Consider the following 27,124-nt stretch of genomic DNA (forward strand, 5'->3'; position numbering starts at 1 on the left):
GGCCACTGAGGATCACAATGACCAAGATTATAGCTGGTGTTTCAGAGGAAACCAGAAACTGAAAGAGCACGCTGAGTTTTGGAATATAATCACACAGGCCACAATGATAGGTTGGGAGTCTAAATGTTATGTTTTTTTTCCCTCCAGTTATCAGTGGACTATGCAGACACTCTGCATTCATACACTGCAGAACAGCCGAGCTGAGGAATGATGAGATGTGGAAATCCGACAGTTACAAAATAAAGGCATGTCAGTGTATTTGGACAATAAGAACAGAGACTTCATTCATTCTTGGGAAAAAAACATATAATAATTATCCACAAGAAAAGTGTAGTGTGAAATTACAAATCAAAAAAAAAATTAGGGTTCTTAATCAGTTCACTACAAAAATATATTCTAGGCAGAGGCTAAAATAGTATTCCGGCATTCTGAGACACAGTACCAAAATATTTCCTTGTACGATCTAAATAGCAGCCAACCCCAGTTACAACAGGCCCACAGGTACAGACTGAGTCACATACATACTGTATATATTAAAAACATTTCACTACAATAGCTTACAATTACATTCCTAAATTACATTATTCATCGATGGCATTAAAAAAAATGGTTTACATAAAAAAAAATAAAAAAAACAAACACCATTGAAACTGTTCCCCCAAAAAAGTACAGCACTGTGAGCTCCGCAGTAGTGGAGAAGTACCTATGGCCGGTTACAAAGTTTTTATCAAGTGGACGGGAGGGGAGAGGGCTGTGTCAGCAGTGTACAGTAGTACAATACAGGTGCTATAACTAATCATTTCATCATGACTACAAAAATTACAAAACCGTGTGGTTCAAACATAAAACTGTTGTATCTTTTTTTTCTCTTCTTGGGCATCACAAAAATAGTTTCCCTTGATAGTTCATCTGAATAGTATGGAAGCCCATTAATGCCAAAAAAAATAAACAAATGAAGTGTAAAAAATGACAAAAATAAAAATCTTTGTGTTATTAAGTCAAACTTTAAACCAAGTTAAAATGTCTATTTTTTTACTTTGTCACAATTTCAAGATATAAAATAAAATGATTTTTGAGTCACAGTTAATCAAACGTAGTCAAAAGAATGAGATACTACAGGGAAATTGTGGCGATTGAGAAGAATTAAGACTAAGTCAAAATCACGAAAATATAAGTATGACTTAAAATTAAAAGATTATTACATTTGATAAAAATGAAGGTGTAATTACAAACTATCAAATATAACTTGCTACATACAAATTACGACTTAGTAAAAATATGACCTTAAGGCAACAATTATGACCAGTAAGTAAAAATCAAATGTACTAAAAATTTTAAAATAAGATATTTTGACTTAAAAAGTAAAATTATTCACATGGTATCTCATTATTTTGACATATCACAAGGTTTTCTTTTTAATTTTATCATTCCTTACTTTTCCATCTATTCTTTTCTCTTATGGCAGAATTGAGCTTCCATAGTTTTGACTGGAGTTTTCCTCAAATAAAAAACAGGCACAAATCACATACAGTTGAAAGCTACACATTATTTTCATCAACCTAATTCAAATCCTCCCCTGCACTCCGTACAGCTGTATGTCAGTGTGGGGAGAAGCAGGCCAGTGAAGATTGTCCAGCAGAGTGTGTGTGTGTGTGTGTGTGTGTGTGTGTTTCCACTGGTCGTCCAAAAGGCTGGTGGTGATAAAGGCTTTCTCAATGACATGGGTATGCTTGCTATTCAAGTCAAACAGCCTCAACGAGTGGCTTCCATGGCAGATGTGAGATGCTGGTTTGATGCTGGCGAGGATCTGAGTTTTTTTGTGTGTGATGAATTCTGGCACTGGTCACGTGAGGAATGTGCTTCATGTAGCTTTGGGTTAAATGGTTGTGACCATGATGTGAGGAGTTGTGTACAGTGTGTGGTCGTTAGGCACAGGTGGTGTCTCTTCTTTCACCCTCTGTCTGCACCGTTACTGCTTGATTCCACCCAGCGTGGCTGTGTGCTGCTGTTATTTCATTGACATGCTCAGTTTTCATTGATTTGGTCATTTTCCCTCATTGTGTGTGATTCTACTATGAGTAGGTAGGTTATGTAGTGAAATGGTTTCTTTGTCAGTTTTGATTGTATTTACTGTATTGTTGATGTATGATTGGAAGTTGAATTCAAGGGGGGTTTTATTTTGAAAATTGACCAGATGCTGTTCATGTGTCTGACATCCTGTCTGGATGCGAGTATGTTTAAAGCAGAAAGTCACTTCTGGAACTCGGAGAACATCTGGCGGGATTTTAAGCGTTAGCTAAAGCGGCCGCCGTCAGCGGGAATGTGACACAGCCGCGCCTGGTGGAGTCAAGCAGTTAGTGAGTCTTCGAGCAGCCTTGTGGTGCTCATAGTGCACCCTACTGCCAAGAGCCCTTTGGTGTCTCTACGAGGGGCCAGCGGGGAGGTCAGTCACTGAGGCGAGGGGGTCAGGGGTCAGTAGTGGTTGTTCTGGCAGTCAGGCAGGAGACAGGAGCTGCCACAGGACTGCAGGATGCTTCATGCTCATTAACATGTCAGTTCTCTCTGAGGACAGACAACAGAAAGTCAAATGTCAATCATGTGTCACTTTTTGGTTAAAAAGACAATTTCACAGTCCCTCCAGGAAAATGCAATTTTATAAAATCGCAGTAATTAATGCAAATTAATTAATTGCAATTTTACTACAATCACCTCAACTTTTCTGGATGAAATGTCCAAATCAACAGATGCTTGTGATTCAGGCTAACTGTCACATTTCACGTTGTGGTAACTTGTGTCATTATAGTGAGCAATATACAACAATTCAGGTGGAAGACGGACAAATCTGAACAAAACAATTCCCAAATGTTCCCAAATAAGGTTTGCAAAGTCAGGAGTTAATGTTCAGACAGAGATCATGGAAATGGACATCAGACATAAAAATGGCCACTTTGGAGATAAAACTATATTTTTATGTTAATGGTTTTATTTTAATGACATTATTGACTGATTTTATCTGCTACTAACGTTGAAGTGAAAGTTTATTTAATAAAGAAGTGGAAATGGATCAATACAGTACAAGTATATTATTTTCTTTTATTTAGAATTTTGACTTCTTGCTTCTCATGTTCAGAAAATACATAAAAAACTAGCAGTGAGAAAGAGTAGATGTGAGGTATGGTTTTTATCTGAAGAACTGATTATATGTGACTCTTCACTGGTAGTATTTAGTAGCAATTTTCCCCAATTCCCACATTTTTACTACGAAAAGAGCAAATAAAAACATCCCAGTTTGAATCGCAATTTTTCAAAAAAGTCCCAATAATCACAAAAAAAGAAGAAAACATCCAAGCCATCCTGGAGGGATGATTTAGGTTTTTCTAAATATCAAATAGAAACCTCATTTATACTTAATTCACAATCATCCATTAAATTGATATGGTCTAAAATTTTTGTCAGAACTTCACATCAATATATAACAACCATTTCTAATGGTATAGAAGATATTAACATCATTCATACTTTCCCATTCAGGGTCCCATCAGTCTCACTTGTAGTTTATAGATGTAGATCAAACACATAGAAAAACATTTTAGAAATAAGTTTACTGCCTACAGCAAACAAGATCAAATGTGACTTTTGTACAATAAGACAGTACTTGACTCACCTCCACTGTCCAGCACCGGCTCTCAAGCTACAGCACTATTCACATTATTCTCCAGGAATGACCTGTGAAAAAACAGACAGTAGACAATATTATCAACATGACTGCTGACAGCTGCAGCACAGACACACTGTGTCCATGTTCACCTTTACATTCAATTCTAATTTATAATTATTTTCTCATTTCTATTAAACCAAATCAATCATTTGCTAAATGTGTTAGCCTGGTGGTATTACTTATTATATTGTATGTTTGGCTAATTGATGGCAGTGAAACAAGATGATAACACTGACATATTATCACCTTGCTATAGCTAACGTAGAAGTTAAAAAAGTTAGCTATAGCTAACCTGTTAGCAAACACTTGCCTATTTATTGATCTAGTAGACACAGAACATTAACATTACAATTCATTTGCAGTTGTGTTTCAGGCCAGCTGATGAATATAAGTCCAGTATTGACTTTCTTTTAGATCTGTAGTGATGTGCACCTCCTCCTGAGGGAAATATCTGGCGCTTTAACTGCTAAAAGCTCCAATAGCTATTTCACCAGCTAGCCAACAGCTAACTGTGTTTGTCTGCTGATGAGAGCAGAGTTCATGGGAAAGAACCCTAAAATGTTGATATTTCCATTTGTCACTAAGAGCAACACATTTCATTGTCATTGTTACTACACAATTATTAATAAGCCCAGCTTTAAAAAATTCTATGTAATGTTTGTGTTTTGTGTTTTGTTTACAGCTACGATCTCACACTGATGATGAGAAGTAAACATGAATCTTTCTCATCACTACCTTCCCTCCCACATCATGTTAATGCAGAACTGAGCATCATAGTTCACTCTTCACCTTGAAAAAAATACTCTTAACACCAAAAAGTTCCACTTGGTACTGTGCTCAGTAGGCCAGAAGTGACATGTAGGTGAAAGCTCTGGAAAAAGCTAGGAGGAAGTTGTTTTTTTATTGCACATCTTAAGAATGAGATTAATTCTCCACACTAGTGAGATATCTTCTAATACAGTATTCATGTGGGGCATGAACACTCAGCTCATAACAGGGACAACAGGGAGGATTTTATTGCCAGTACACTGAGAAGCAAACATGGGTCCAGCCCATTCTTTAGATATAAAAAAGTAGCAATGTTCTTTTAGAAAAAATACTTACGTCTGGTCTCCTTCTAGTGACATCTGGATCTCCTGGAGTACTTCTGCAACAACACAGAACATGATTGTAACTGACTGCTGTTTTCAACACTTATCACAGCTAAATCCTGCAGCTGCAGTTCAGTCTACATAAGGATCCAAGGGAAGCTGTACAAATCATGCTGATAGGATGATGGCTTGGATAAACACTGCTCAGGTTCCCAACCTGCTGATGAAGGTGTGTCTGCTGACGATGATGAGCAGAAAAGCTGACGTACCAGTTATATGAGCGGCAGCACGGGGTTGCAATTCAGAATGAAGCAGCACTTAAAAAAGGGTTTCAGATACAGTCATGATATTTATCTTTCTCTCTCTTTCCAGTACTCACTCTCGTCATTCAGCAAAGCATGCTCCATAACGCGTCTAGCTGCGCTTTCTGGGACACGCAGGCAGCGAGCAGAGGACGCAGTCAGTACAGTCAGCCACAAACAGCAACAACAAGTTGTGTTTGTGTGTACACAGATGGGTAGACAGACAGGACAGACAGACAGCACATTAGCACAAGCACAGAGTTAAACGACATTAAACAGAACACTAAATGTGGACGTGTAGTATTCCATCAGCCAATGGCACATGCATGTTTAAGAATGATGCTGTTTGTTGCTAGTAGAGTCTCTGAAGCCTTTGAAAGATGGTTTACCTGCATCCTCGCTGTCTTGACGTGCGTTTCTAAGAAAAAAAAACACAAAAAAACTCGTAAGTAACAAAATTAAAGATGCATTTCTAGAATAAAAAAAAAAAAAAGAAAAAGGAAAGTCTATATACTTGTGAGCAGATGAGGCTCCGTCAGGCTGCACTCTGTGTTTGCTGGGGGCGCCTGAATGAAGAGGGACCTCCACCAGACAGCGAGGCTCCACCACAAAGCGGGCAGACAGAGAGAAGCGTTCGAACTCAGACGGAGAGATCAGGTAGAAGCCTGGAGGGAAGACAACAATACACAGAGGGATATTTGAGAAGAGCGGTCGGAGCGGTGCAATCAGTTTGGCTGAGGCTTACGTGGGGTCATTTGTGTTTTTTAGGATCTCTAGAGAACATGTTCTGAGAAGGACTGGCTCCAAACTAGTGGTGATGTCACAAATCAAGCTCCAATGTACATTTGTTAAACTCAGATTTCAGGTTTTGTAGTCTCGGAGAAAATTTTCTTCCCATTTTTTGAATCAATGAGGGTCCCCATAAGACACAAAAGTGTGCGTGTGTGTGTGTTTACCCTGTCCATGCTTGGTGAAGACGCAGGAGGCGATGCCGCTGACGTCCTCTCTGCGTATGCATGGGTGCTGAACCTGCATCTTGACTCCCGGCAGCGACACCACGTGCAGGTCGCCCTGATTGGTCAGGACCACCAGGCCGCTCTCTCCGTAGTCCTCTGATTTGTTGCTACCGAACCAGGCCACGCCTACCCGCCGTACTCTGGAGCCGTCCACGGCAGTCAGCTTCAGCTTCATCTTAGCGCTCACCTTCGGCAGCGTGAACACCTGCACACACATCACATACTGTTAGCTCAGTTTTATTCCGTTAGAGTCATGAACAAAAACACAGCTGTTGAAATAAAAAGGAAGAAAAGGAAGGTTTTTGAAATATTAACTATTGATTTCAACATTTTATTTTATCTTTTTTTTTTTTATTTGTGCTCTTTACCAGCAGTTAGTTCCTCCATCATATTGGAGGTGGATTAACAATATCTGTTACTTGATCTTAACCTCATAGAATAATTTAGGCCAGGGATGTCAAACATGCGTGTGTGTGTGTGTGTGTGTGTGTGTGTGTGATCCTGACCTTAAACTGCTCCTCAGATATAACCAGCAGGTGGTGGGAGCCGTGCATATCAGGGGATCGGGCCAGGTCGTGAGCCACCTCCAGCGGCTCAGGAAGAGGAGCCCCGTGACCGTCCAGCACCACGATGCCAACCACGGGAGCGCGGTGCATCAGCTGGATTTCCTTGGCTGGAGACGGACGGCAGAAAGATGTTAGAACAAGAGGATACAGATGTGGAAACATGCATATGATTTAAAAAGCTCAGTTCCTCACCTGGCTGTGCAGTGACCGGCTCGTCCGCTCTGTGCTCCACAGGAGGGATGCGCAGCATGTATGCAAACACACAACCGCCATTGGTCCCTGCCCATAGGGAGGGTGTGTTGTGTGAGCCTGCAAGAAAATTTTGATTTATGAATGAAAAACAGTCATGATGTGATTGTGTGACCTTCTGCTGTTTGACGGTAGAACTCACTGTCTGAGAGGAAGGTGTCCGCAAAGTAAAGCGTCCGTACGAGACCAGTGAAAGAGTCGTCTGAGGACCGAGCCTCGATCTTCCTCTGGACTGGAGCCAGCTCCATCTCTGCCAGCTCAGCCTCCAGACGAGCGTTCGCCTCCTGCAGCTGCAGATTGAAAAGTTTAAAAAAAAAGTGAGCACAGAAATAAAAACAGAATGTGTAAGAACCTGTATGCTCCACTTTCTGCTTCTCTGAGCCTTGATGCAAAGATAAGTGAGAGATAGTGTAGATCTACCTTGGCAGCGTTGTTGACGTGATGTTTCCGTAGTGACACTCTGCTGCGTCTGATTCTTCTAAAGGACTGGCGGAGGGATTTCTTAATACTCTTCACTCTGGACAGAGGACCCTCCATGGCCAGCTGGTCACTGGGGTTTAGGGTGCATCTACAGAGCAGAGGAAAGATTTGGAATGGAATGGTTTCTTTCACACTTGCTTCTGGGATTCTACAGTATCTCTATCATATTTTACATCATTGTGTGTGATGTCTTCTATTTTCATCCACAGTGAATAACTCTACATTGCTGGGGACATCAAGGGGATGTGTTGACCGTATTTGGCATTCTGGAGGCATGTCTGTATGTAAATAAACCTGTGAGTGCACAAGCAGATGCGTGTAGAACAGATGAAATGAATCACTGGTCACTGTGTGCATGTCTAATACCAATTTTCTTGTAAGAATAGACCACACACACACACAGACGCACACAGACACACACACACACACACACACACACACACACACACACACACACAGACACACACACACACACACACACACACAGACACACACACACACGCATGCTGATAAACATATTATCTCTCTGTGTGTCCTTACTTGACAAAGACGTTGTTCTTCTGTTGGTAGTCGTACAGGCCGAAGCCGTGACTGGTTCCAAAAGCGATGAGCTTCCACTCTGAGTGCAGGTTGAGGGCAGTGATCACAGCTGGAGGCTGACACTGCACCAGAGCAAAGGGCTGGAAGCCTGCAGGAAACATCACCGGTTCCTCTCTCACATCCAGACGAGTGTGACCCTGATCCACATGAAAACCATCAATACACTGATCATCACTGGTGCTGACGTGGTTCACTGTTGGGATGGTGCAGTATGTAACAAATGATGAAAACATTCCATCAGTGGTCATTACCTTCCAGCGGAATCCCTCTTGACCCTGCAGCAAGTCCACAACTTTAGCCTCCACTGTCTGCTCTGCTGCCTCATCGTTCAGCTCCAGAACCAGGATCTAGAAACAGGAAAACACTGATATGAAACCAGGCTGCTGCTATAACCCATCATCTATATCACTGTATATTATGAATACTGAACAGAAACAACAAATATCAAAACAGTAATGTCACATATGTGTGCATGATAAGAAGAGGAGGCTGCCCGTCCCTGTCAGCTCTGCCTCTGTGTGTGTCTGTGTGTGTGTGTGTGTGTGTGTGTGATGGCTTTTAATAGTTTGGGGATATTATGAACAATAACATCCAACAATAGTGAGTCTACATCAGGTTGACTTCTCATACTTTAACACCCTGAAGTGGAAGAGGAAACATCACAGACAACTTCCCTCTTCATACTTCATTATATTCTTTTATTCTGGTAACACATAAACGCTACATGCTACATTTCCCTTTCACTGTATTTTAACGTTGGTTTGAGTCACAGTTGTAGAATATGTAGTCAAGTTAAAAGAAAAAATGGATTTGTTCCTTTATTTAATTAGAACATATGAATTTTGAGTTCTCTTATTTACTTTAACTGCAGTGAAGCGGGCATGCTGTTTATTACAGTTCAATCTTTTTCTACAATAATAGAAAGTACATTTTATTTTATTACAGTTAGAAGCTTTCCTGTTTTCTCATTTGTTGTTTTCATTTGCTCAACACTTGTGACCATGACTAATTCAGTATTATGAATGTTTCCACAGTGCTAATTCCACCAGTGTGACAGAGTGATGTCATCCTCACCACTGAGCTGTTCTCATTTTCTCTAACAGAAATGAGGTTTTAAAACACTAATTCATTCCATTTGTTTCTACTAAAAAACACTTCCTGCAATGTGCTAATGTTTCACATTAAAAACTTTCCATTGTAATTGGATTAAAATCTGAATAGTGGCTTTTAGTTGAGCATTTATGTGTGTGTTCTATATTCTACCTTCCTGCCTAATGTGGAGACTCCACAGCTGTGAATATGGCTTAATGCAGAGAGACTAAAGTCAATTCAAAGTGCTTTACAAACAGTGAAGAAATCTATTAGTGGAAAACTGAAAAATACAATTAGAGAAAAAAATGAAACACAGCATGAAACACAGGCCTATCATATATATGTCACCCAGGTTATTTAAAACAGTCATTTCACCTGTCCAGCTGTGCCAGCAACAATCAGATAACCGCTGTATTTACAGAGGTGGATCTTCTGAATGCCGAGCCTCGGGTCGTCACTGTACGGGTCAAAACAGCCAACCTGCACAACAAAAAACAATGTCAGTAATTCAATATGTACTTCCAGAAAAGTGGTAAACTCATAAAAGACTGATGAAAAGGTCAAAATCAAAGCTGCAGAGACTAAGTCTGGGGTCAGGTTCCAAAAATACTGGATCCTCCACTTCCCATAATGCATCTCAATAGCAACCACCCAAGCTTGGTAAACACCCACATCTTTCACAGACTGAGCAGCACTCAACATGAGTAAGCTGGTCCTTATTTGTAAAACTGGTTGAGTCCCTCTTAAAAACTAAAAATAGTGACAGAATCTGAACTTTTTCAGTGTGTGAACTTCAGTCAAGCTTCAGTTTGATTGCATCTTTTAAAGTTATTCTGCTTTTGTGTAGACTGTAATACAAACACACACCTTTCTTGTTATGTAACATTATTTTAGGGGCTTTTTTGTTGGTGGCATAGATGCTGACAGGAAACAAGGGGAGAGAGAGAGACAGGGGTATGACATGCAACAAAGGACTCTCGCCAGTCTGGAACCGGGAACGTTGTGGGAACGTTCCTCAGCTACGCGGGTGAGCCAAACACACCTTTCTGAACGGCGGCCATTCTCCCTCTGTGCCTTGGTTCATGTTGTCGTTGGGGTCTGCGTCTGTGTGGAACACTGCGGCTGTGCTCAGTTTGTACATGGGATACAAGCAGACTCCTGATGCATCCCAGAAACGCACTGTTCCATCCTCATGCCTGCACACACACACACACACACACACACACATATGTAAAAATAATACTGTTAAAAATAACCAACAGCCAGTCAGAGAAATATGTTGTAGTGGAGGCAAACTGACCCTGTGAGCAGCAGGTCTCTCTGTGGAGGGTCTGGGGCCAGGTTCTCTCCGCCTGTTATTGGCCAGGCCTGCAGGGAGAGAGGGAGGGAGAGAGAGAGGGAGAGAGAGAGAGAGAGAGAAAGAGAGAGGGGGGAAATTAAAGTTTAACAATAATACCAACTTAATGCCATCTGTTCTACCAGAAATGAAGGAATGTGTCCATATTAAGGACACAGCAAACAATAATATATATGATGAAGTGCTCTGGAGGAAATTCTATGAGTCACATGTTTCAGTAGCAGGTAAAAGGTTACGTGCAGAAAGGCTGATTTTACTTCAGACTGTGTTTAAAGCTTCTGGTTGAGGTTAATGCTTCACAATGTTAAAAAAGGTTAAAAAACTAGTTATGATGATAACTTATGATATGTTTATGTATGTATGTATGTATGTATGTATGTATGTATGTATGTATGTATGTATGTATGTATGTTTTTATGTATTTAGGTATTATTTATTTATCTTTTTTTTGGCAATGGGAGGTGGGGGGGGGGCTATCAAAAAAAAATCCTGTAGAAAGCATGGGTTTTGTTACTTTGTACATATGTTGCTCTTGCCAATAAATATAACACAAAAATACAACATTTTTTTATTACAAAAAAAACAAACTAAAGTTGTACTTTTTTGGAGTAGTGTGTGCTCTGCAGCCCCCCGGCGCTGATGATCCTCTCCCACAGTTTGAGGGGGATGGCGGAGACGTGGTGGGAGCAGGTGATGGCCGAGCTGTGGAGGGGAACCAGGTAAGGCGTCTGAATGACGGGCCAGCCCTCCGTCTGCAGGTCGATCACTACCAGCTCCTCCTCCACCAGCACCACCAACGCACTGGGATCTTCTGCAGGAGGAACAAACACGAAGCAGTTACATACATGTACAGATTAGTGTTATTGTATTTTGCATTGGAAAACTGGTTGCATGGTGTATGTGTATCAAAAGAGGACAAGACTTAATGCTGATTACATCCTGACAGGAAAACAGTGGGAGTCTGCAGTCAGTATGTTTACACTCAAAAAGGAAGGATACTACAGGAAGCAGCAGTAATGGGTGTATGGGTCTACTGGTAAAACTACTGTTGAAGAATTTAAAACTGACTATTAAAAGCTTACTTTTCAAATCTAAAATAATCTTGTTAATTTAAAAAAAAAAAAGTGTGTGAAATCTATATTTTGCTTCTTGTTCTTTCACTTTGAGAGTTTGTTGTCACATTCATCTACTGAAGGAGGATCTCACTATGTACTCACTTTAAATCTCAGTCTACCTAAAAAGCATGACCTGTGACATCACTGATAGAGCCAATCGTGGTCCAGTATACATCTTACGCAAGTGTGATGTGGAAACTTGAAGCCTCTAGTGTACAAACACTGAGAATAGACTTTACAAGTGGAGGAGAAGACAAAATATTTACATTACCATAAATAGATAGTGGATTTGGAGAAGCTGAATTTTGACTGCTGCACTTACAACAAATGATTATTCAAAACAGTCTATTTGTCTTAATAAATGTCCAGAGAGAACTTCAAAGGCTTTAAATAATGTGTTTTTGGTATCAGGTGACATATTTTAGTCTGGACCAACACAGTACTGATCTCCAGCGTGGTGCACATGCATGTAAACTCCATGTTTATATGCTGCAGGGCAGTAATGTGATTTCCAGAGATCTGGTTACAGAATGAATCTACATGGAGAAGGAGAAATCCTGCAGCAAATACAGAAAACTAATAACTAAGAGGATCATTAGTTACAGAATAAATAATCATACTACTACTGATTAAAACTACTGTATCACCATCTTTAACCCTTACATGTGGTTCAGGCTCTAATTTGACCAATTTCTTACAGTTGAGAGAGGGGAAAACACACCTCAAAAACATTTTTTTTTTGGCCAGCAATTTGATGACTTATCCTCATGAGAACCAGATTATAAAACAATGGGAATATTTTGACTTTCTAAAAAATGTTTTGTTGAGTGTTTGACTAACATTTATTCAAAAACTTAAAAACCCACCATTCAAAAATACTGTTTCACATTTAATATAATTCATTGAGCATTTCCTCCATCAACTAGAAGTGTAAAAACTAAAAAGTGAACCCTCTCTCTGCTCTCTGAAAGTTTCGTTATGAGGTGTTCAAGTCTGAAATAGTAAGATAATTATGAGGGGATACCCAAATATGAACAGTATGTAAGAGTTAAATCTTGTCTTAAAACACAGCTAGTTCAACTAGCATATTTGGTCTCATATTGATTATGAAACCACATTCACATCAAGTTTTGTTATTTATTTATTTATTGTACTAACATAATATTCTATTTCTCTGGCTCTGAGTGTATGATGTTATGTGCATTGTTTTTTGGTGTGTGTTTTGGAAGGTGTCATTGAGTGCTGTGAAAGATGCCTATAAATAAAGTGTGTTATCATTATTATTATTAAATGCTACCATCAGAATTGTATGTGTATGTGTGTGTATGTGTGTGTGTGTGTGTGTGTGTGTGTGTGTGTGTGTGTGTGTGTGTGTGTGTGTGTGTGTGTGTGTGTGTGTGTGTGTGCGTGCTTCCTGCCTGTTTTCTGCGCTGCATCTCTGATGACGAAGAAGTCGATGATCCTGGAGGTGAAGTCCAGAGCTACGTGTGTTTTACTGTGGATCACGGTGATGCAGTGTCTGTCACCGTAGCTGGCCCGAGGCATACCGCCGCTGAACACCAGGAATGGAGGCCTACACAGACCCACAGACACACACAAAACAGGTTCAAGTTCAGTTCAATTTGCTCAGAGATTAATGTGTAACAGGACTGTAACACATCTGGGTAATAAAGTTAAACATTAGAACGGTGAGGAGCATATTGGATGAAGTCAAACAGGTGTGTGTGTGTGTGTGACACAAAAGAATAAACAAGCAGAACATACCCATCTTCTGTAGGTAGCTGAACTATTTTAGAAATGGCCTTGCAGGGGAAATGTCCTGTGAAGAGAAAAGACAAAGTCATCACTCAGCCTCTGGAGTCATTTGTTTTCTCTCCACGAAAAACGTGCAGTCGTCACTTTTTCATCCTCACCGTAAGGAATGTCTGATTTCTCCTCCTCCTCCACATCCTCTCCGCCTACCATCCACCGACAGTAACTTCCATCACTGTGTGAGCTGAGAATGTAGGCTCCGTCCTCTGTCCACCACACGCTCTCCAGTTGCTATAGTTACGTTAAAAGTTACATGGAAAATACACAAAGCGCATAATAAGATTAAGCGTGCTGCTTCTGACCACAGTCTATATACACCACTGCTGCTTTTCTACTCAGGTTACAGCCCTTCTGCTGAAAGCCCTGCAAGCTGATTTTCATGAGTCACCTGTGTGGCGGGGATGTGCTGGATGGCACGCTGGTTCTCCAGGTCCCAGATGACCATCAGGCCTCGTCCGTAACCGATGACGACCTGGTTCGGGTTGACGGGGTTCTCCTGTAAGGCTTCGACGTGTTCTAGATTCCTGCGGCCGATGTAGTCGTCTGGTACGCTGGAGGAGGAGGAGGCGGGAGAGGAAAGATAAACACGGGAAAGAGGAAAGAATGAGTGGAAGACACACAATGGAAGGACTGGAGACAAAATATTAATCTCTGCATTGATCTGGAGAGGCTAAGAGGCAGCGTGCACAGAGGTGATGTGCTGATGACATGCAGATGGATTGTACTGTATTGTATGTGTGTGTGTGTGTGTGTGACAGCGGTTTAGTCAGAACAATCAACACACATGTACGTTGCTTATGTTAAATCCATTTGGAATCCAGCTAACTGTAACACTGTGTGAGCCCAAAGAGAAGATAAAAGAGCCGAAAATAAGATGTAAATCTAAAGCAATACTGCCAAGTGTCAATATGAGCCTGTACTGTTTATTCAATCTAAAGTCACAGAGACAGGATGGAGCTGAACAAACTGTAGATGCCAGTTTATGGTGTGATGTTTAGGCTTTTAACACAGTTTGAGCTGGTAGAGCACATGTATTTGGAGATCTCACACTCCAGTCTTTCTCTCAGCAGCGTTCAATTAACAGAGCTGTACCAGACCCTCACCAGGCTGTGACACCAAAACACACGAGTTCATGGTTGATAGAAGCCAGGACATTATTTCCAATAGGAGAGAGAGAGTGACTGTGCCAGGTCTTGTAGGCAAAGTTCAACTTCATTAAACTTTGACCCAAAATGTGCTTTTATGGGTCACTGAATTCCAGCAGTTATGTAGCTGTACTAGGGATGGGTTATCCAATGTGAATCCACTATTTAATTAGAATCCTTTCAAATCTGTTATTGAACTCTTGTGTTCTTGCATGGCGTCAGACATTTGTTGACATGTTTTGACTAAAGCAGAAGAAAAACTGGAATGTAAGAAGAGGGGCTACTTTTTTTTTTCTTATCTTATGAGCCTGTCTTGTTGAAGAGGGTCAAACTCTAATTTTAATACAAGCCTATAGCACATAAAATATACAAGTCACATGATGTTATTTGAAAACCACCTAACAGAGACAGACTGCTGTTATTCATTACTAAGAAAACAAACATAACTTTGAATCACAGTGGATGAATCAATCTTTATGACAGTCATCATTATTCAACTCAGTGTTTAGTAGAAGCATGTTTGGCAGCATTTACAGTCACACTTCAACCAAAACTCTGTCCAACTTTGAAAATGTGTTGATAATGCAACATCAATGCCATGACTGATATGCAGTGTGTCATCGCCCACCTGTTGGCAACTTGATCGAGGCTAATGTTTCTCTCCTCCAGCTCTCTGAAGCCCGGCACTTCGACTATAAACACGTGTCCTCCTTCTGTCCCGAGCAGCAGCAGGTCTCCTGAGGAGTGGGCCAACACCGCTGTCACTCTGGTCACACTTGGGGGGGCACTGAGGGGGGATGAGAGAAGAGATCGCTTAGCAGGATGATTGACAGCTAGGAGTAATTGTGTATTGTCTTAACAGATGATGGTCCTTTAAGCCAAAAGCTGGATCCCAGAGAGCAACACTGGAACTAGATTTCAGCTGTAGAAATGCACGTAAATCCCCCAAGCTCCTCAGAACATTGCTGGGAAAGTTACAGCTTTGTGTGTGAGTGTGTGTGTGGGTTTTTTTTTTTTTTTACCCAGGCGGTCCAGTGAGCATGAAGCGTCCTATCTCCAGAAGCTCAGAAAGTCCCTTGTGGGCTCTCAAAGTCCACATGTGCAGACTGTTGTCATCCAGCAGAGTCACCAGTTCAACCTGAACATGAGCCATCATCAATGAATACATACATTCATACTGTGGAATGAGGATATATTTCCATACTAAACACTGTCTGCTCTGTGGTTTGGAGTGTGTTGAGTGTTTATCGTCTTACTGTACCTGGTGGGGCAGGAAGTGCACCTGTGTGACGGCAGCATTCTCATCATGTAGGCCCATGAACTCCACACCTGGAGCTCCATACCTGAACACTGGGTCAAGGACAAACTGCTTCTCATGATAAAACACACTCCTACTGTAAGAGTAATAACCAAACCAGCACCATTATAGTTTAGTGCTGTGAAACCAGTCTGACATGGTAGTCCACCTGTTCTGGCTCTGTCATGCGATGTAAACTTAAATCCCACACACACAAACTGGAACAGGAGTGGCAGTTAAACAGTGAATACATTAGTCTGGAGTGTCCCATTCACAATGAAGAAACTCATTTTATTATCAGAATTGGATGCATTCAGTCTGATAACATTTGGAAAGTCTAGAAGAGCTGCATGGTTAAATTACCCAACCAGGAGTCAACCAGCAGAAGTCTCTACTGAGCATGCTCTATGGATCCAGTGATCAGGATGTGTGAGCAACATCCAGGTAAGCAGGAAGTTTTAGGGGTTCATGTGCTGCTGAGCAACTTTCCTAGAAATGAACAGGGAGCCATCTTTGAGTCTGGTCATCCTGTTTTCCATTTGCTAATGAGCACTAAACAAAGTGCAGCTAAGGCTGATGGGAATGTTTGTACTATTGTGCACCCCTCCGAAAAACAAACTGATACTCTAATTCCTTCATTCCTTCTGCTATAAAGCTACTGAATGCTGACAGTAGTGATTGGCCACTTCTGTTAGACCTGTGTGGACTGCAGATGTTGTGTTGTGGCTCCTCACATAAACCTAAATATAGTTGAGTAACCTGAGGGTGCTACAGTGTGTCTGCTGCTTGTGTTTTTGTACCCATATGTGGATGTGTTGTCACTGGCATGTTGATGCTTGGATGTGGTTGCTTGGTTGAGTTTTTATTTATATGGACTGAGTAGGCTGTGGAGCCATATCGCCCTTCAGGGATAAATAAAAGTTATGTGAATTTTTTTTTGTGAGGCATTTGGTCACAAACTAAATATTGGACAAATAAACATTTTGAGTTGTGTAGCTGTGCAGCATTTGTTACTATGGTGATCCATGCTGGATAAAACAAGAGGCGGCTTTATGAAAGTGGCCATCCTGACTGAATGGAAGCTGCTTTGTGATACAGGCTCTGATGGTGTCTTTACATTAAAGTGAGGAATGGACTTTGTGTCAAGCTGCACTAATCAGTGAGCTCAGGCTGCTGCTTTGTATGTGACCCTGACCTCATTGTGGACAAACACTGTCCTCATGAGGACTGATTAGAACCTGACATTATCAAATGATTTGTGTGCTGCATAAAAAGAACAGAAGCTGCTCTGTTGCTGGACTTGGCCTGAAGCGTCCTGCACTTTGACTCATAACATTCATTCATTCATTCTTTCTTTGCCCTCTCGCTTGTTTTATCCAGGAACAATCTGCTGCATTGTATGAATGGATTATCCTCATGAGAGAAGCTCCCGCGCTTATCAAAACCAGTGAGTGTGTGTATGTGTGTGTGTCAGTGGGGAGAGTGTACTGCCTGGCTCTGCTGCACTGTCAATGAGCAGGATTGTGAGAAAAGGCCACAGCGACGCAGCCTGCGCTGTCTGAGAACGGCAGGCGCTGTTGAGCAACAGCGTGGGAAAAAAAGAAATACCTGAAGCAAGGTGCCCATGTGAAAGGCAGACAAGGACTTAGCCGCGTCACGCTGGCTCATTAGCGTTGCCTCCCTCAAGTTCAAACATGAGGCTGGGATTCCTGTTGAGCTACTGTATTAATAAACCATTTAAAGCCGGCGCTGTGTGGCACACGCAGGGTGAAGGATACAGTTTGATGGCGCCGGAGCGAGTGCCGATGGCCAGCAGCTGCAGAGAGGGACTGTAACCCAGAGCACTGGGCTGGTGGGGGAATCCATGCTCCACTGTCTGAAGAAGGAAACAGAGAGAGATAGAGGAGGGAGGGTGAGACGGAGATATGACAGCAGAGACAATGACAGGATAGACTGCAGCTAGGCAGAAGAAGAATTACACATAACTCTGTTGGAAGCCACATATAGAATATAATCAAACAGAAATGATGTCAATCTATTGCTATTCTTTCCAAAACTAGGGATCTATTGAATAAGAAATGTCATATGTCAAACTGTGTTGAAGCCTAGAATTAAACTCCATAAAGAGCTATTAGAATAATATGTAAAACTGCTTACTATGAATCTATTAATTCATCATTCATAGGGTCCTGCACATTCATATTTATAGATATTGTGTATTTAAAAACATTGGTAGCTGAGGCTTTACAGCACATCCCTGGTTCCATTCCAGCAAGGGATCTTTGACACTGGAAATACTTTGAGTTAGGAATAAAAGCCTTCCTGTTGGTATTTAAGAAGAAATTAAAATTTAAGAGGGTTATATAATGCAGATGTGTTTCAGTTCTTCTCAGTGATGAGATGAAATTCTCTGACTCTCAACAAAGCCTTCAACTGTAAAATAATTAAAGATTTTAAAGAACCAGGATTACAATTTAGAGTAAATTACTTTCTTTTGTACCTGCTGATATTCTGGGTTATTTTATGCATTGTATACAGGCAATAATAAGCCTATTCCTTTTTCTGTCATTGACCATGTGTATTATATTGTGTGAAAGGGATTGATGTAAACATGTATGGTGATGTTTAGTCAGTTGCATACACTCGCATATTTTTGTTTCTGAAATAAACTCTTCATTCAAATGCATTATTCATTCTGTCACTGCTGACTAACTTTTAGCACTTAGGAGGTAAAAGAGTTCAATATAAAGAAGTCATGTGATGCTGTCAGTATGTGTGCTTATATGAGAAGTGTTGAGAATAATCACACTTCAGGCAGAATTGAACAGCTCATTTCAAAAAGGATTTTCACTGCATTTGTAAGAGCTGCTTCATGGTTGAGATGATACTTACAACAAAGCACAAAGACAGAAAAATGCTTTATAACAATCTGTGTGTGCACGTGCTTTTTTAGAAATGTCAATCGGTGTGACGCTGGCTGCGTGTGCATGAGCCTCATTTCCTCACACGGTCTGATCTGCTGATCTAAAGACCTGTCACTCATCATGTTTACAAGTCCTTAAAGAGAAGAGTCATTTCACTGATTGTTCTGGCGGTGCCGCCCTCAGACAGGAGCCAGAGCAGTAGCACACAGCTCTCACTATTTATAGCTGTTCAATTATCATTCATTCATTATACGCACCTTCAAACCTTCAACAGGGGGAGTCAGGAATCTATTATTTATTTTTAGCAGTGATGTTAAAAATAATGCTTCACAGTAATGGATTACATACAAAAGAATATAAAGCATGTAATGAGCATTAACTGTATAAATGCACTATTAGTTGAGAAGCTGCAGATCACTGTACAGCCTGCTGTTCATCCAATCAGCTGACTGACTAAACTAACATTTCATCATTCATTTCACACTCATCCCATTACATAATCCTCAGCTTGTTTTAGTAAACTGTGGCTTTACCTGTACACATGTTTATAACAGTGAATGGAAATGTCAGCAGAGTAACAGTCAACAGTATGATTGTGTTTCTGCACTGAACCAGTTCCAGTTCCAGTAGCTCAGACAGGAAGTCCATCTTTATTAAGTTTGCTCATGGTGGAGTGCTGGATTAGATGTGGCACATTACAGAAGCCCTTTATGACTTTATACTAGCTATCGAATGTGTAAACAGGAAAAGGAGCAGTGTGTAGGATTTCATGACATCATTTCATCCAAGGTTGCAGATTGTAACTTCCACTCTCACTCCCCTTCCTAGCAGCTAGGAGAAGCTACGATAGCTGCAAAACCCTCTCCAGTCACTTTTGTTTGTCCATTCTGGGCTACTGTAGAAACATGTCAGGGTAACATGGCGGCACTGTGGAAGAGTACCCGCTCCCTATGTAGATATAAATTCTCAATCTAAGATAATGAAAACATGAACATTCTTATTGTCATGGGATTAAACACTAATTAAAACATACGTATAAACATTATATTCCATTCCAGCAGATACCACAAAGTTCTGCACACTGCACTTTTAAATATGGTCATTTTATTCACCTCTTAAAACACCACTGTAAAGACACCTTTTACAGATTATCATTTTAACTTTTGCTAATGTGACCCACAGTTTACAAAAATGGAAATAAAACGCATCTATTAAAACATTTTTGTGCAGTTGATACACATCTTGAAGTCATATCTTTTGCCTTGTTTAGTGTATTTTCATCAGTCAGTGTTACTTGCCTTGTTGAACTGGAAGAGTTCCTGTTTTAGTCGATCTCTCTGGGACTCCTGGCCGTGTCGCCTGAACCTCTTCATCCTGTCTCAGCACCGGCGTGGAGCCTGCAGGCCCACTGATGCACGCTGTGTGGAGGAAACATGGAGAGAGAGACAGCGTTAGAACACAAACCCTCCACTTCATTACTTTGTTTTATTCTTTCATGGTATGAAGCGACTGCTGCCACATATTTGCACTGCACCTTCCATGAGTTCTTACTTCACTGGGGTTACTTGCTTAATTAAAATAGCAGATACAACTACAGCAAACACACTGGTGACAGAGCAATAAATACAACAGCAGTAAAACATCTAAGAAATCATGTGTGGAAGCATTTCCTATTCTACAACATCACTGACAAAACCATGGATGAAGTTCAGCTTGTTTGCTGACTGAAATTGGACCTCACTGGATCACTTCCTCCACATTACATCATTTGTCATTTAAGGCTGGGCAATATGGATAAAATCTAATATCACAATATTTTTGATCCAATACCTCCATATCGATATTTTGACAATATTGTAAATGTTAACACAATGAGATTTATGATAAATCATCATCAGTTATGTGGAGATAATAGAACAGTCTATAAGCTCAGAAAATGACATTTTTACTGTATTGCAGCTTTTAAAAGCAGGAAATTACACTCCATATCTATACAATATCACAATATCAATATAATATCATTTTAATGACTTATTGCTCAGCCCTATTGTCATTTTATTTGAATGTATTTAAATTGAATGCATTCATGTTAATCTAAAGGCTGCAGCACATAGTTAAATACATTTGATATAAGATATTAAGACGTCATTCAGTTGCATTTATGCATGTTTAATCGGCCTATTTCTATTATGATTTCATTTTTCTTCTTGATTAGCAAAAGAAACACAAAAAGCAAAGAAACAAAATCATCACCCTCTTCCTATATTTACATTTTCATTCATGCCAGCTGTATGTATAAAGCTATCACAGTAAAATGATGACAGCATGCACACGTTGCCTTTATAGAATTTAAATGAAATGTGTTGATTTATTCTTATGTGTTGTATTTGATTTGAGACTGTCAGTCCTGTGTGTAGATATCTGCCCTCCTCATATACTAATCACCACGATTCTAGGACACACATTTAAAAGAGGAATTTCAGCAGAAAGCAATAAAAGTGTAAAGCGCTCTATAAACACACAACAGAAGAAACCCACTATATGAAATTGAGTTAGGAGCTAGAAGTGAACATTAAACTGTTACAGAGTGACTGTCATTCTATGTGGAGAAAGCAACAAACCTCCACTAGTCCTAAAAGATAGAGAGAGCTCAGAAAGAATAACTGAGTGTGCCCATATTAAAAATTAACTATTAGGTAAACAACAGCAATCACTCACATGGTTTCTGGTCATGTATGATATTACAAGCATGATTCTTGATTTTATATATCAGTCAGCTGATACTGACCTATCACAGATATATCCATATTGGCATATATGTTTTTAAAGTTATACAGGCAGCATTTAATGTGTATTTCATCCTTATTTCTGAATTCAATTTAAACATGTGTGTTTTGGTTAGTGTTTTTTTTACATTTATTTAGTTGTGTGCAGTGCATTGATGTCATTTTACACAATAATGTTTGCTGTCAAACTGTAAAAATGTCATGCCTTCATTACATAGCTTTGTCACAAATGTTTAGAACTACATTTAATATTGATATCGGTTATCATTTTTTTAGTCCTTAATATCGGTATTGGTATCGGCCCAAAAAATCCAGTATTGACCAGAAAATGGACTGAATACAAGAAAAAAGACTGGTTGAGTATTCAGTTTTATTTTATTTTTCTTCATACCTTTTTGATATTAATCCTGTAGTGCTGTTGTGGACTTTGCTTTTGTAAGTTAAAAAAAACTGCAGTATAGTCTGGAATGTATGGAAGCTCAGATAGTTTCAACTAGACTGATGATGAAAGAAAGGAAATGGCACTGATCACACACACAAACATAAATTAGTGGGTGTGTTAGTGCTGCCTCATCAAAGAAAAGATAAGGGTCAGAGGTCAGTCAGGGCGCAACTAAGAAACCATTGTTTAGGCCACTACACACACACACACTCTTTTGCAGCACACGCTAGCTGATGAAAACACCTGTCACACATAAAGGCGGTTTCCATAGAAGCCACTTCAGAGACAGAAGGAAAAAGGAAAGGAAGGAGGAGGGGATGGAAGGAGAGAGACAATGAAAGGAAAAATATCATTCTTGCATTCTTTCTTGTAGCAGCTCTGTGACAACGGTGCAGCTGCATTGTTAGACAGCGTTACTGAGTGCTGCTGGTGAACTTAGAGGCTGAAGAGAAAGCGACGCTAAGCTTCATCACGTGGAGGAAAAAAAAGGTTGAACCGCAGAACGACCTTCCCTCCACTCAACTGACACTCAGCCATGTGAACAGACTGGGAGCTGCAGGCAGACATATGATCCACACTGTCACAAGTCCATGACAAAGCCCCGCGCCCTGACTCACACTTTTCCATCTAAAAGTGGCTCGCTTTGCCTCCAGATCCAGATCCAGACATAGTTGTGTTATTACCGTCGTATCAGCGGTGCTGCTCTGACTCACTGCTGGGCTTTGTCACACTTTTCCAACTCCAGCTTCCTCTCACAGATGTTTACTGATGTTTACTTAATTGCTCATGCGCATATAATGTTACATCTGTGATAAGTCAGTTTATTGATCTGTCTAGCTGTTTGTGTGAAAATAATAATGTCCAAAAAAATGAGAGCACGTTTTAGATTCTTGGCTGATTGACTTATTTTTTATGTTTGCAGTAACAATAAATAAATAATTAAACATTTTTCTGAATTATTGTTATTGTAGTTGTAGCACTGTTTTATTAGAAAGTAAGCCACAGATTACAGCTGCAAATGTCCTCAGTCTTCTAGTCTACAAAACGCTGTTACAGTTTCCCAAAAGCTAAATCTATCAATCTTAAAGTCTTGTTTTATTTGACCTAAAGCCCAGAAACCAGCTGATTTTCATAAATGACAAACAAAAGCATCAAAGAGTCACATTGACAGTGAAAATGTGGCACTTTTTGCTGGAAAAATGACTGAAACTTTTATCTGATGATCAAAATAATAGATTCATTTTCCGATGATCCACTAATCGATTCATTGTTCCAGTTCTAGCAGATACTCAATAATCTACCAGAGTAATTATGTGCATCCATAATGACACGCTGTCCTTTCAACATCTTATATAACTCTATAAGTATGTACAGTATGTGAGGCGTTTCTCCTGCTTGTCAAACAGTGTTATGATCGTCTATGACGTGCTGATGTGTCCGTTTTCACCACATCTTCTAACTGCTTCTTGATATTCTGCATGTGTGGAGGAACAGCTGTAGTCAGTGTTGCTTGCTTGCTATGTCCTGAACAGTATTGAACTCTGTATTACTGTACTGTAGCAGAGTGTGGCTGTGCTCTGCCCTGTGAGTGTTTATTTATGGCATGTCGTTGTCTTCCGTCTGTCATTTCTAACCATACATCACATCATTGGTTTCACATCGTCTTGACAGAGACTTGGCTGCAGTTGAACAGCCAGTGTTGAACAGCTGGCACATTTCCAGAAATATTGATTATAATGTGTGCTGTTCTAATGAAACTAAACTATGATATAGCTTACATTAAGTGTAGGACAAGCGAATATACATGATGGAGTGGAACCCTTTTTAACCAACTGAGAAATATACTTAAAGAGAGAACATCTGGGTTAATAATACTGCCATCAGTGTCACAATTACAGCCTGGACAATTACAGTCCATATTGATGTATTGGCAGATAATATTATAGATTATATGCATACACACATTTTTCTGCAATGATCCCCAAACACTTGTGATAAAGATATGTAATGGGGGTATTATATTAAACTTTATAAAACAGTAAACTAAGTGTATAAAATGACATCAGTGCATTGAGACAGTAAACTACACTGGGAATAAATCATCATCAAAAATATAAAAAATATCAGCACATATCAGACAACATATTAACCATCCCAATTTATGATACATCAGTCAGGCTTTAGTCAACATTGAGTCACCTAACATATTGTGCCATAGTTTAGACAGTTGAGACTGTAAACACTGCAGCCACTGAGCAACACAACAACTTTCACTGGAGGTTAAGCGTAAAGTGAAGGTTAGGAGGAGGTTAGGAGGAGGTTAGGAGAAGGTTAGGAGGAGGTTAGGAGAAGGTTAGGAGGAGGTTAGGAGCAGGTTAGGAGCAGGTTAGGAGCAGGTTAGGAGAAGGTTAGGAGAAGGTTAGGAGCAGGTTAGGAGGAGGTTAGGAGCAGGTTAGGAGCAGGTTAGGAGAAGGTTAGGAGAAGGTTAGGAGAAGGTTAGGTGCAGGTTAGGAGAAGGTTAGGAGAAGGTTAGGAGCAGGTTAGGAGCAGGTTAGGAGGAGGTTAGGAGGAGGTTAGGAGCAGGTTAGGAGAAGGTTAGGAGGAGGTTAGGAGAAGGTTAGGAGGAGGTTAGGAGCAGGTTAGGAGGAGGTTAGGAGAAGGTTAGGAGCAGGTTAGGAGAAGGTTAGGAGAAGGTTAGGAGAAGGTTAGGAGAAGGTTAGGAGCAGGTTAGGAGCAGGTTAGGAGGAGGTTAGGAGCAGGTTAGGTGCAGGTTAGGTGCAGGTTAGGAGGAGGTTAGGAGCAGGTTAGGAGAAGGTTAGGAGGAGGTTAGGAGGAGGTTAGGAGAAGGTTAGGAGCAGGTTAGGAGGAGGTTAGGAGGAGGTTAGGAGGAGGTTAGGAGCAGGTTAGGTGCAGGTTAGGAGAAGGTTAGGAGCAGGTTAGGAGCAGGTTAGGAGGAGGTTAGGAGCAGGTTAGGAGGAGGTTAGGAGGAGGTTAGGAGAAGGTTAGGAGAAGGTTAGGAGGAGGTTAGGAGCAGGTTAGGAGCAGGTTAGGAGGAGGTTAGGAGAAGGTTAGGAGAAGGTTAGGAGCAGGTTAGGAGCAGGTTAGGAGCAGGTTAGGAGGAGGTTAGGAGCAGGTTAGGAGAAGGTTAGGAGAAGGTTAGGAGCAGGTTAGGAGCAGGTTAGGTGCAGGTTAGGTGCAGGTTAGGAGCAGGTTAGGTGCAGGTTAGGTGCAGGTTAGGAGAAGGTTAGGTGCAGGTTAGGTGCAGGTTAGGAGAAGGTTAGGAGAAGGTTAGGTGCAGGTTAGGAGAAGGTTAGGAGCAGGTTAGGAGGAGGTTAGGAGGAGGTTAGGAGGAGGTTAGGAGGAGGTTAGGAGAAGGTTAGGAGGAGGTTAGGAGAAGGTTAGGAGAAGGTTAGGAGCAGGTTAGGAGCAGGTTAAGAGCAGGTTAGGTGCAGGTTAGGTGCAGGTTAGGTGCAGGTTAGGAGCAGGTTAGGAGCAGGTTAGGAGCAGGTTAGGTGCAGGTTAGGTGCAGGTTAGGTGCAGGTTAGGAGAAGGTTAGGAGAAGGTTAGGTGCAGGTTAGGAGAAGGTTAGGTGCAGGTTAGGTGCAGGTTAGGAGCACGTAGACATCCTGTGAGTGTGAGAGTGTCCTGGGAGAAGCAGTGGAGCAGAAAGAGAGCTCAGTGCAGTAAGCTTTGCTAACAAAAGGCAGAGTGGGAGGTCTGTTTCACAAACACTACGCCTTCTAAAAAGAGCTAGCAGAGAAATGTGCTGATAGGAATACAACCTCACATTTGGTTCATCCTTTTTTAAATACAAGCAGTGACACATGGGACGTGACACATGGGACGTGTCAGGTGTGAGTTCAGACATCCTAAGCTTACTGTTGTTTCTCTCCTGATGATTAATTGTGGCTTTTCAACTAACCTGACAGACATTAGAGCACAAATTACCCGTTCATTAAAACACCCTCCAGTGTTATTTCTAGACCAGCTGCTTATCAAGAGCCGAGGCTGCGGATGAACGTCGCAATTATGTGAGCCTGCAGTGATGTTTAACAAGAGAGGTTCAGACAGTTAGATGAACCTCCTCCTCCTCCTCTTCCTCCTCCTCCGTGCCGGGAGCGGAGCAGCAGCCAAGAGGAACAAACAGTGGAATATTCAACTAACTGAGCCAAGCAGGAAACTAGTGAGCTTTTTAAATCATTTAGACTGGAGCGCACCATCAGCACAGAGCGCTCTGTAGAAATACATCGTTATATACTTCTACAAGACACGTGTACGCCTCTCATCAGAGGGAAAGTCACAAAGTATTAGTAGGCAGCAGAGAGGTGTGTGTGTGTGTGTGTTTGGCTCGAGCACACACACACACACACACACACACACACACACACACACACACACACACACACACACACACACACACACACACACACACACACACACACACACACACACACACACACACACACACACACACACACAAAAACAGGAACAGGGAGGAACTATGTAGTGACCTCGCCTTAAGAAACAGTCTACTTAACACCTGATCAGGCATGTGTATTCCTCTCTATACTTTATTCCAAACAACATATATGTGACTGTAACACTGAAATCTGTCAGGTAGTCATGACGGAATGTAATTAAAAAATACATTTAAAAAAATACTAATAATTATATTTATAACATTACATCTATAGTTTGAGTAAATGAAATATAATTTAAATTTCAAAATAAAGGCTATATCTCAACTGTCTGTTCAATAAAGCCGTAAAATGCCCAAAAATATATAATAATATATATATTATTAAATACACACACACACACACACACACACACACACACACACACACACACACACACACACACACACACACACACACACACACACCATCTTTTTTTTCTTTTTGTTGGATGATCAAGGCTCTGGGATGTGGTTGAAAGCTCCAGAAAGAGCAGTGAACATTGGGTTAAGATTTGTGTTGTTGTTTATCATATTGTTTACATGGCCAAGAATTAAGAGCTGGACCAATAAATGACCTTCTGACTGAATGTACGGACCACCATCACAGATATGCTGACTCTGCATATATTTATATTGACTTGACAATCGGCTGCAGTAGATAAACGTGTTTAAA

At 40.8% G+C, this 27,124-nt stretch overlaps 1 protein-coding gene across 3 annotated transcripts in view; it reads right to left on the reverse strand.

The window, feature by feature from the left end:
• Positions 1-242: 242 nt before the first annotated feature.
• The window catches only part of llgl2 (LLGL scribble cell polarity complex component 2), a 33,393-nt gene continuing 6,511 nt past the window's right edge, over positions 243-27,124 (reverse strand). Inside the window, exons 2-27 of one of the 3 annotated variants that reach the window (XM_053341231.1) lie at positions 20,063-20,182; positions 17,619-17,716; positions 15,805-15,886; positions 15,566-15,681; positions 15,172-15,330; positions 13,787-13,949; positions 13,500-13,629; positions 13,351-13,405; positions 13,005-13,159; positions 11,071-11,282; positions 10,415-10,482; positions 10,157-10,310; positions 9,490-9,594; positions 8,274-8,369; positions 7,963-8,159; positions 7,363-7,510; positions 7,085-7,232; positions 6,886-7,002; positions 6,634-6,800; positions 6,068-6,332; positions 5,626-5,776; positions 5,501-5,529; positions 5,189-5,236; positions 4,823-4,865; positions 3,665-3,726; positions 243-2,562 (exon numbers count right to left, since the gene is read on the reverse strand). In XM_053341231.1, coding sequence (XP_053197206.1) covers positions 3,687-3,726; positions 4,823-4,865; positions 5,189-5,236; positions 5,501-5,529; positions 5,626-5,776; positions 6,068-6,332; positions 6,634-6,800; positions 6,886-7,002; positions 7,085-7,232; positions 7,363-7,510; positions 7,963-8,159; positions 8,274-8,369; positions 9,490-9,594; positions 10,157-10,310; positions 10,415-10,482; positions 11,071-11,282; positions 13,005-13,159; positions 13,351-13,405; positions 13,500-13,629; positions 13,787-13,949; positions 15,172-15,330; positions 15,566-15,681; positions 15,805-15,886; positions 17,619-17,716; positions 20,063-20,137 — 3,021 coding nt within the window. In that variant the 5' untranslated portion in view covers positions 20,138-20,182 and the 3' untranslated portion in view covers positions 243-2,562; positions 3,665-3,686. Of the gene's footprint in view, positions 2,563-3,664; positions 3,727-4,822; positions 4,866-5,188; positions 5,237-5,500; positions 5,530-5,625; positions 5,777-6,067; positions 6,333-6,633; positions 6,801-6,885; positions 7,003-7,084; positions 7,233-7,362; positions 7,511-7,962; positions 8,160-8,273; positions 8,370-9,489; positions 9,595-10,156; positions 10,311-10,414; positions 10,483-11,070; positions 11,283-13,004; positions 13,160-13,350; positions 13,406-13,499; positions 13,630-13,786; positions 13,950-15,171; positions 15,331-15,565; positions 15,682-15,804; positions 15,887-17,618; positions 17,717-20,058; positions 20,183-27,124 lie in introns of all 3 variants that reach the window. The other 2 variants (XM_053341232.1, XM_053341233.1) reach the window with 2 other exon arrangements.

This window comes from Scomber japonicus, chromosome 20, assembly GCF_027409825.1.
Source record: "Scomber japonicus isolate fScoJap1 chromosome 20, fScoJap1.pri, whole genome shotgun sequence".
In the NCBI taxonomy this organism is placed as follows: Eukaryota; Metazoa; Chordata; class Actinopteri; order Scombriformes; family Scombridae; genus Scomber; species Scomber japonicus.